Source organism: Morone saxatilis, unplaced genomic scaffold (genome assembly GCF_004916995.1).
Source record: "Morone saxatilis isolate NCDOM2014 unplaced genomic scaffold, NCSU_SB_2.0 Contig11, whole genome shotgun sequence".
NCBI classification, from domain to species: Eukaryota; Metazoa; Chordata; class Actinopteri; family Moronidae; genus Morone; species Morone saxatilis.
The window spans coordinates 25,306,842-25,317,620 of NW_023339663.1; the positions used below are offsets into that span (position 1 = coordinate 25,306,842).

The window sequence follows — 10,779 nt, forward strand, 5'->3', positions numbered from 1 at the left end:
CTCTCTCTCTCTCTCTCTCAAGGAGGAGAATAAATTGGCAAATGTTCAAGAGGAGAAAATAAACTGATTTAATTCCACCAGCTGCTTCAAGAGTGTTAGTGATGGCTGGCTGATAATCTACTGGTTTATGGTATGGCATGTACACTGTATTTATTTAAANNCTTCTTTGGGATCTTCTCTTATAACCTAAACAACATTGACCCTGCTGGGATGATGCTGTTACTGCTAATACTCTGCTGCTAATCCTCAGTTCTCATTGGGCTCCTGTAAACACTCCAGCTGGCTGGTAAAATAGTGAAAGTGGATGGTGGCTGAATAAGCAGCTGAAGAAAAGCTTGTTTCCCATACCTTCATACAATCATGATTCACTCATGAAATCAACTTTTCTTTCTCCACTCGTCTTTNNATTTTAGCTCTAGTTTGGTCTCCACCAGCTCCTGAGGAAAATACCTGTCTATTTAGCTACTAGATGTTCCACCAGCTAGTTGCTATCTTTGTCTGGTCAGTTAATGTACATGATGTTTCTCAGAGCTGTTTTTTTTTTTTTTTCAGGTGAAAACGGTTTTTGAATAAAGTTGCATCATTTTCTGCTTTGTCCTTTCATTACTCAGCATTTTGAATGTGGAAATTGTTATAAAGCACTAGTCTGCCCTTTCTTTTACTGACCTGTTTGTGTGTGTGTGTGTGTCTTTGTGTGTGTGTGTTAGGTTATTGACCCGGTAGCTCCCAGGTACACAGCTCTGTCCAGCTCCTATGTGGTTCCCGTTTCTGTCCAAGAGGCTACAGAGGAGATGAAGGAAGTGGCCAAACACCCTAAGGTTAGAGCTCTCTCTGTCTCAATCAGTTTCCATCCAAGTGGCTTTATTCCGTATGTTTGTTTAAATCCTACAATACTCAACTTCTGTGTCCATCCAGAACACAGAAGTGGGCATGAAACAGGTGTGGTACGGACCTCGAGTTCTGGTCGAAGGAGCCGATGCTGAGACATTCTCAGAGGGAGAGATTGTCACCTTCATCAACTGGGGCAACCTCATCATCACCAAAATCAACAAGTGTGTAGGCTCATTGTTAAGCAGATCCATATTGTTGCTGAGAAACGTGGCGCTGCATTAACGTTAAGCTGTGTTTTTCCACTCACTCTTTCTCACTCCTCAGAGGGGCTGATGGTAAGGTAGTGTCCATGGAGGCTCGTCTGAACCTGGACAACAAGGACTTCAAGAAGACAACAAAGATCACATGGCTGGCTGAGACAAACAGTGCCCCCCTGCTGCCCACCATCTGCATAAACTACCAGCCTCTTATCTCTAAAGCAGTCATCGCCAAAGACGACGACTTCAAAGAGTTCATTAATAAAAACAGCAAGGTCTGTTCTTTAGTGTGTTTTTAACCTCACAGACATTTGCTGGTCACTTTTATATCTTTTGTTGACTTTGTCTCACTCTCACTCTCTCAGTTGGAGGAGAAGATGCTTGGAGATCCCTGCCTGAAGAACCTGAAGAAAGGTGACATCATCCAGCTCCAGAGACGGGGCTTCTACATCTGTGACCAGCCCTATGAGCCAGTCAGGTGAGGGGAAAGGACCTGTTTATACGTTTGAACCACCCCAGTTGATGGAGATCTTTCCAGTACTATCACACTTTCCTGCTCTCTAACCATGTTGATCATCCTACTGTCTGTGTCTAACATCTACAGTCCTAACAGCTGTAAGGAGAGTCCCTGTGTCCTGCTCTACATTCCTGATGGTCACGTCAAGGAGATGCCAACTGCTGGATCCAAGGACAAGAGCAAGAGCCAGGCCTCCAGCAACACAGTGAGTGCTTCTGATTTTAATTATATACCAATTACCTACATTTTATCTGTAAATCAGACTTGTTATGATTATATAAGTCCTCTTAAATGAGCCAACAGCTGCACTCAGTTGAATCTTGTTAAACTATAAGTCAGCGTTCTGCCCCTCACCTAAGTCAGCTTGTTGATTATTTAGACACTAATCTGATTTTATGTTAGGCATCCACTAGCTGTAAAATTGATATTATTGATCTAGACTGATCTATACTTTATTGGAGGGGATTTTCAGGCATATATGGAGACGGGGTACCCTCCTAGGGGTGGGTACAGAAAGTGGGTAAACAAAACATTGAAAACTGAAACAATGACTGGCTGCCTGGTACCTATCAGTTTCTTGCTCTTGCTCTTCCTCTCCATCTTTGAATCTGCCTTACCTCTTGTCTTAGCCTGCCGCCCCTGCCAAGGCTGCCCCAGCTTCCGCCCCAGCGCCTGCCTCCACCTCAGCCGGTGACTTGTTCTCGAGCATTGTAGCACAAGGTGAAACTGTCCGCCAGCTTAAGACTGCCAAGGCTCCTAAAGACCAAGTGGACAAGGCGGTTCAGCAGCTGCTTTCTCTAAAGGTAGGTCAGCTGTCATTCAAAGCAACAAAATAAAGACACTTAATTATTCAAATGTTTTGCAATCTCATTCTTTCTTCCCTCTCTCTTCAGGCCCAGTTTAAGCAGCAGACAGGTATGGATTACAAACCAGGCATGGCTCCTCCCACCTCAGCTCCAGCTCCGCCCACCCCACAGACAGACTCCACCTCCTGTCCACACGCCCGCGTTACTCAGCAAGGCGAGCTGGTCAGGAAACTGAAGGCAGAGCAGGCACCTAAGGTACCTGGACATTTGTCCAATTACTAATCATCTCACATTTGTTTGTCCAGTCACCGTTCATCTCCACATTTGTTTGTCCAGTCACCGTTCATCTCCAAATCTGTTTGTCCAGTCACATCCCAAGTCATCCGTTGTGTCCTCATTCGTTGTCCAGTGAATTCTGGCGTCCAGAGTAGTTCGTCTAGTTGCTTGCTGCTCGTATCCCAAATGGTTTCTCCAGTCATTGCTCCATGTCCCCACGTCATTTGCATGCCAGTCAAGTTTATCCTTAACTTCCCGCAACAATAAGCTGGTTTGTTGATGGTACTAGGACCAGATTGATGTAGCAGTGAAGCAGCTCCTCGCTCTCAAGGCGGAGTTTAAAAAGATGACCGGTCAGGATTACAAACCAGGGATGGCCCCCCCTTCCACTCCCGCCTCCTCTGCTCCTTCTCCTACGACCACCTCTTCCTCTTCTTCTTCCTCTTCCTCCTCTCCCTCAGGCGTGTATGAACGTGTTGCACAACAGGGGGAGGTTGTGAGGAAACTGAAGTCTGAAAAAGCCCCCAAGGTATTCCGATGCAGCAGTAGAGATGTAGTGAAAACATGTCAAGTAAAATCTGGTGCTTATAAGCTCAAAGTATAATTGTAAACATATGAGAAAGAGAATCCCAAACATGGTTAGAACAGGTGCTAATGAATATCCAATAAGCACACCCACTTCAAGGTTCAAGCACCACCCATGTACAATTTAAGCCACGCCCATTCCAAGTACAGATACAAATACAGATCATTTAGTTAGTTGAACAGATACAGGTAATAGTGTACTCGCTCATCCTTATAAAAAAACACAGTATAAACTAAGAACTTGTAGTTGAAACCAGATCTGATGAGACAGACCCAACACCAATAATACAAATAAAGCAAAGCCTGGCTATTGAAAGTAAAAATCAGTTAAATTCTTAAACAAGTGCTTTATTTTTCAGTATCAAAATTTTTATAATTCCATTTCATTGCAATATTAATATTTTTGACATATATTATATTGATGTTAATTATACACATGTTCTGTTAGAGCAGCTTTGACAGGATTATAAAAACTGCTTTGAATTGAGTCACAGTATTCTTGTCCATGTGTCCCCAGGACCAGGTTGACGCAGCAGTGAAACAGCTGCTCGCCCTGAAGGCAGAGTACAAACAGATCACAGGCCAGGAGTACAAGCCTGGAACGGCCCCAGTTCGGAAAGCCCCCGCCCCAGTCCAGAACAGCGCCACCCCTNNGCCACCCCTTCCCCTGCTGCTGCCACCCCTGCCCCTGCTGCTGCCACCGGCCTCTATGAGAGGGTTGCTGAGCAGGGAGAAATGGTCAGGAAACTGAAGACTGAAAAGGCCTCTAAGGTGAGATAACATATGCATCTGCTACCAGTGTTTCCCTGCTTCCACAGTCTTTTTTATAGTTAAATAGTTCTGCAGCTGTTCCTGCTTCTATGACTAACTGGTTCTCTTCATGCTGGCTGTTTATCAGGATCAGGTAGATGCTGCAGTGAAGCAGCTGTTGGCACTAAAGGCAGAGTATAAACAGCAGACCGGACAGGATTACAAACCAGGATTACAAACCACAAGTAGCCCTGCCCAGACCCAGGCCAGCTCTTCTGCGAAGCAGTCCAATTCTTCTCCACAGGCCCAGGAACTGTTCTCACAGGTGGCCCAACAGGGAGAGCTGGTGAGAAAGTTAAAGTCCGAGAAGGCCCCCAAGGTAAGGAACCAATCACAGAGTTGCATTAAATACAGCTAGTACTGGGGAGGGGAAAAAACAACCACTGTCCTTCCATTTCAGGACCAGGTGGATCAAGCTATAAAGACTCTCCTGGACCTGAAGACCAAGTACAAGACAGTCACTGGGGAAGATTACAAACCAGTGGCCGCTGCCGGGGCCACTGGAGGAGAGGATAAAAACCGCAAGGAGAGGGAGAACAAGTCTGAGAAACAAGGAGGAGGAGGAGGGAAGAAGGGTAAAGGAGACAAAGCCAGCCAGGGCAAAGAGGCCTCAGGAGGAGCAGGAGGCTCAGGAGAGGGTCAAGGACCTAAGAAACAAACACGGTGAGAGACTGGAACCTGATGAAAGGAGAGAGGTGAAGAAGTACATCCTGATGATGATGATGATGATGATGATGATGATGATTATGATGATGAAACATTTTAAACATTACCAGCCAGCACAATGTTCAGTATAAAATAGAACTCCATAATGGCAAATTCTTACCAGATTTCAGCTAAAATTATAATCCTCATTAGAATAAATACTGTAAACATTATTCTAGGGATATTGAGGAACAAAATTTTATTTTACTTTTTGCATCTGAAGTCAACTTTGCTACTTTGAACTCTTTCTTTCTGTCTCTCTCTGTAAGTGCAGATTTAACCTCTCCTATCATACATCATACTGTTATTTTGATATTTCTAACTATGATGACTGGTGGACATATTTCTCCCTCATCCTGCATGTGGAGCAAGGCTCAGCAGACTGAAGAACATTGTATGGATATAGTCAGATGCATGGCGAGATCATATGGTGGTTAGGGTTGTACGTAAAATGATTTGGCTGAAATTGACTGGAAGCGGAGTGTGTGAGCCAATAAAAAGCCTTTTACTGAACCATCCCCTCCGAATTCTGTTTTGAGTGAATTATAGCTATTTAAATTAGATGTTTCTTTGGCTAGATGCATTATTTTGTGTGTAGGTTTTAAATTTTTACCACATAACACACAGTGTCTGGCAGTTGATTGGTAGTTTTATTCAGACCTGACTTTGCCATGAGTTGTATATTTTAGCCTTTAAGGCTTTATACTGGAACGTTGTGGGGACAGAAGCACATACTTGGATTTGTTTCTTGGACACTGAAGATGGACCATCTGTAAGCACAACTCTGGCTCTGTAGCTTAACGACTGAAGAGTTGTTTTTTTCTTTTTGGTGCTCAGATTTGGTGAGTCTTAAATGATTGGTGTGTTTTTCATCTGCTTGATCAGTGCTTGTGATCTGCTGTCAGCCTCAAGGATGATATTTGATCGTTCTATGATTGTGCTGCACTACTAATATATATAAATATTTATATTCAGCATGTGTTTCTATCCACACATTTGGCACATCAGCACCCCTGGACCCTTTCATTCTGAAGACTTGCTGAAGTTGAAAATGTCAAAGTCTTCATATAAGATGCAAAAAGTACAATAAAAACATATGTTCCTCAGATAAAAACGAATAATCTGGATAATGTTGACCTGATAATGGGGATTATGCTATTGCCCTTATAGTGCAGCTCTCTCTCTGTTGTGTCAGTTAGCAGTAAGAAGCTGGTTTGCTGGCTTTATAGCTGCTGATGTGAGCTTTGAGTTGCATGGTTGGCTGAACTGGGAATGGCTCTGTTTTGTTAAGATTGTTTTAATGCACTCAGGAATTATCCTGTACCTGCACCTAGACAAACTAATCAGGTATGACCTGACTTGTCAGTGTGTGTGTGTTGTGATAATTTCCCAGATCGCTCTGCCACTGTATTCGGGCAGTTCTTAATCACTACTGCCTTTCATTGTAGTAGTAGTATTCTAATAGTTCTTTCAGTGAGAGCATAATAAACATGTTATGTAGACAATACTGAAATATAGTAAAACAAACAGCTTGGTTCCAAAATAACATGACCAATTCTTAAAAAATCATGGTGTCTGCACACAAAATATTAAATAAAAATGTGTGAATTACAAAATAAAAATACTGCCCCATACTAACTTCTTAATTTTTCTCCTGACAGATTGGGTTTGGAGGCCAAGAAAGAGGAGAACCTGGCTGACTGGTACTCTCAGGTGAGTTAAATAGACACAGGTCTCTTTTATTCTAAATTAAGCCCTTTTCTACTTTTAGAAAAGCCACGATAAAGAAAAACAAAACACTGGACAACAAAACTCCAGTTTTTTCCGGAATCTGTTTGAAATTTTCCTTTATATGTAACTTTGCTCCTCCCCTCCAGGTCATCACTAAAGCAGAGATGATTGAGTACTATGATGTGAGCGGCTGCTATGTGCTGCGGCCCTGGTCCTACTCCATCTGGGAGTCCATTAAAGACTTCTTTGACCGGGAGATTAAGAAACTGGGTGTGGAGAACTGCTACTTCCCCATGTTCGTCTCTCAGGCCGCACTGGAGAAGGAAAAGTCGCACATTGAAGACTTTGCTCCAGAGGTAAAAAGATTTATGATGTCCTGATGTGGATAAAATGACATAATGGAGGGAAAGCATGTGTTCCACCATTAAGAAAAATAAAAAACAATAAAATGACCACCATATTTGACTAAAACAAGAAGATAATGAATGAATGAAGAATATGTCGTTAATAGTTATTTAATGGTGCTGTTGTCCCCTTTGTCAGGTTGCCTGGGTAACCCGGTCAGGAAAGACTGAGCTGGCAGAGCCCATTGCTGTCAGACCCACCAGCGAGACAGGTCTGAAAGACATCTCTTTTTCTGACTTAAAGACCAAACTGATTATATAAATTCAGGCACACACACACAGTGTATACAACATCTATAGCTTTTTAGACATTTATCATGGTTTTGATTTGATGTTCTGTCATGTTTGGTATGAAACTTTGGTCTGTTTTGTTCTGATTCAGTGATGTACCCTGCCTACGCTAAATGGGTCCAGTCCCACAGAGACCTGCCAATCAAACTCAACCAGTGGTGTAATGTTGTGGTCAGTATCCTCCTACAGCCACGCCTACACCATCTTTATCTACAATTTTTTTTCTATGTAGCTTCTCCCACAGTCCCTTCATTTTGTCAGCATGGTTTTAGAACGATAAAAGTTGACTGTTCTGCCCTTAGTAAACGTGTGTGTATGTTCACTTTGTCGGTGCACAGTAATATCTAATAAAGCAATATATTTATTTTTTACTTGTACAACTACTAAAAGATGGCTACATTATGAAATTGTGTGTATGAAATGAGATTCATACATTCACAATTGTATTGAATGTAATATGCATCTAAGGTACTCTAATGGCACTAAATCTAACAGCACTCTCTGCCAGCCTTAAACTTTTGCTACTTTTCAGAATACAGTACAGTTTCTTACTGTCTCTTGTTAGTATTGCTTATTGTTGTAACTCTGTTTGGGAGGCCCAAGATGAGGTGTCTATCTCCAGTTCCAAAACAATCATTTTTCTGTCTCAGATAGCACATTGGACCAGCACATTGTAGCTTGGAGCTTGACCAGAGACAATGAGTTAGAGCAATTACTCATACCACTGTGTCTTTACCTTGTAATGTTGTCTCCAAATGTTTTTGTATAGTTTATATTTTGTATTCTTTTCCTATAGTAGTTTTACTTACCTCTGTTATTTCTTTATTGTACCTTCTATACCTATGTCTGTCATTGTGTTGTTGCAACAACCGAATTTCCCCATTGGAGCTTGTAATTAAAAGCTTGTTGAAGAAAATTGGTACATATAAAAAGACTTAAGGGTGCCAGTCTTCTCTCTTCTTACTCTTTCTTTCTGCCACCCATCCTTCAGAGATGGGAGTTCAAACACCCCCAGCCCTTCCTGAGGACAAGAGAGTTCCTGTGGCAGGAAGGACACACAGCATTTGCCACCAAAGAGGAGGCAGTTGAGGAGGTAACAGCCCTGGCAATGCTACCACAAGCCCCCTTCTATTGTATTGGCTGAGATGCATAGTATTGCAGTACTTACACAGTACCAAGAAAAGTGATATCGTCCAGACTATGCTGTATTGCAAAAAAGCATTAAATCTCTGTTTGCTTTACACTTGATATGTTTGCAGGTGCTTCAGATCCTGGATCTGTACGCCAGGGTGTATGAAGAGCTAATGGCGATCCCTGTTGTGAAGGGGAGGAAGACAGAGAAGGAGAAGTTTGCAGGAGGAGATTACACCACTACTGTGGAGGCATTCATCTCTGCCAGCGGCCGAGCCATTCAGGTACTGTAGTATACTGGAATACTTCACTTCCTCTCGTCCATTCACACTGAGGTCAGCAGAATATTACATGTGATAGATAAATGCTCACTGATGATGACCTACAGAGAAACAAACAAAACAATTATTATTATTTTTTTCTTTACTTGCTTGATTTGATTCAATGTTTTACAACATAGTAAACATTGCATTGTTTAAAAAAATGAAGTCAGCACACCTTTGGCATTGCTTTTTGCTTCCTCAGGGCGCTACATCCCACCATCTTGGTCAGAACTTCTCCAAGATGTTTGAGATCACGTTTGAGGATCCGAAGAGGCCGGGTGAGAAACAGCTGGCTTTCCAGAACTCCTGGGGCATCACAACCAGGACAATCGGTGTCCTCACCATGGTCCACGGAGACAACATGGGACTCGTGCTGCCACCCAGGGTGGCCTGCCTGCAGGTAGACACACACTCATTCTCTTAGAGACACTGTATTTGATGGACAATGTTCATCTTTTTTTAAACTTATAAATGTGAAATAACAAACCCATTAAGCACAAGATGCATGCTTTTTTTCTATTCTTATATTTTGGATGAATTAAAAGTAAAGAACAAACAGCCAGCCTAGGATAGACACTGATACATGCAGGAAAAACAGCAATCGTTAAATAGTAAAAATGTCTCTTTGCTTTTCCAGGTTGTCATCATCCCATGTGGCATCACGGTCTCCCTGCCAGAGCAGGAGAAGGAGGCAGTGATGACCCAGTGCTCTAAATACCAAAGCATGCTGCTGAATGCTGGCGTCCGGGTGAAGACTGACCCCCGAGACAACTACTCCCCAGGGTGGAAGTTCAACCACTGGGAACTCAAGGTTAGCAGTAATATGATAGTAATAGTATGATAATAGTAGTAGTGGTGGCAGTAAATAAACGAAGTATACATCTGTGTATTTCTGTGTCTCTTGTCCAGGGAGTTCCTATCCGTCTTGAAGTGGGTCCTAAAGATATGCAGCAGCGTCAGTGTGTCGCAGTGAGGAGAGACTCAGGCGCAAAGGTGACAGTTCCAGAAGCTGAGGTGGAGAAGAGGCTGGTCGCCATGTTGGAGGACATTCAGACCAGCTTGTTTAAGAAGTAAGATGCAGCACTGCACACTAGGGTCCGACATGCACTATACTTGGCTTATTATAACTTGACATATCAGCAATCAAGTACAATTTACTACTAAAAAGGCATGTGGTGTTGTTGTAGTATGGAAAAAGTGCAATTGAAACCAGTTTCAATTGTCTAAATCCCACTGAAAGAATTTTACTGTGGGCTTTTGTGTCATGGGATAGAAAAATATATATACAGATAAGAGAACAGTTCTCAACTCTAAAACCCAGTGTGCACAACCGGCATAGCATTTAGCATATTTTTCCCATATTTTTGGAGTCAAAGCTGTGTTCACCAATTTCCACTGCCCCCTCTGTTATTGCAGATTTAGAATCAACCCGTTTCCCATCCAGCTGGGGGCAACATTGTGTTAAAAATAATGTTCACAGATAACACAGAATGACAGCAAAATGAATAGATGCTTACATGGTGTCCATAAACATACAAGAAAATTGATTAAAGTTTATTACGTGTGTTTGTCAGAGCTTCAGATGACCTGAGGAGTAACATGGTGGCTGCAGACACAATGGAACAGTTCCAGAAAGAGTTGGACCAGGGCAAGGTGAGTAACACAACCCACACTCAGCACAAACCATTTTATTGTCTGTCCTCACCTGAGCAAATGATTGATAACACATTTTTCTTGCACGATAGATTGTCCAGATCCCGTTCTGTGGAGGAATTGAGTGCGAGGATTGGATCAAGAAAACCACTGCCAAGTACGTCCGACATGTCACTGTCTGGCATGAGAGTTGGTGCTTTGCCCAACCTTTTGAGGGAGCAAAATACAACATAGTCGCTCACATTATTGTCTATACAGATAGGAAACATATTTGTATCCATCAAAAATAAATATGCAGTGTCACATTATGCAGGTGCTGGGGGGGGGGAATCACATTTTGCTGTTTTATTGAGTCATTTCAGATGCATATATTCAAGATTGTTTCAGTCAGTGTTATTTGTAAAGTACTATCATAATTTTTCCCATTCAGATCAGGCATCATATTAAAATACAAAATTT

The 10,779-nt window shown here is 42.3% G+C and overlaps 1 protein-coding gene across 1 annotated transcript in view; it reads left to right on the plus strand.

Annotated features, from left to right (window-relative positions):
- Window positions 1-10,779, plus strand: part of eprs1 (glutamyl-prolyl-tRNA synthetase 1) — a 22,580-nt gene that overhangs the window by 10,670 nt on the left and 1,131 nt on the right. The window contains 23 exon segments of the mRNA XM_035682249.1: window positions 708-818; window positions 916-1,052; window positions 1,156-1,363; window positions 1,454-1,566; window positions 1,693-1,810; window positions 2,235-2,408; window positions 2,499-2,666; window positions 2,977-3,216; window positions 3,790-3,898; window positions 3,901-4,043; window positions 4,171-4,401; window positions 4,483-4,745; window positions 6,449-6,500; window positions 6,665-6,874; window positions 7,062-7,134; window positions 7,305-7,384; window positions 8,205-8,306; window positions 8,473-8,628; window positions 8,870-9,067; window positions 9,305-9,478; window positions 9,577-9,737; window positions 10,242-10,320; window positions 10,413-10,477. Coding sequence (XP_035538142.1) covers window positions 708-818; window positions 916-1,052; window positions 1,156-1,363; window positions 1,454-1,566; window positions 1,693-1,810; window positions 2,235-2,408; window positions 2,499-2,666; window positions 2,977-3,216; window positions 3,790-3,898; window positions 3,901-4,043; window positions 4,171-4,401; window positions 4,483-4,745; window positions 6,449-6,500; window positions 6,665-6,874; window positions 7,062-7,134; window positions 7,305-7,384; window positions 8,205-8,306; window positions 8,473-8,628; window positions 8,870-9,067; window positions 9,305-9,478; window positions 9,577-9,737; window positions 10,242-10,320; window positions 10,413-10,477 — 3,365 coding nt within the window.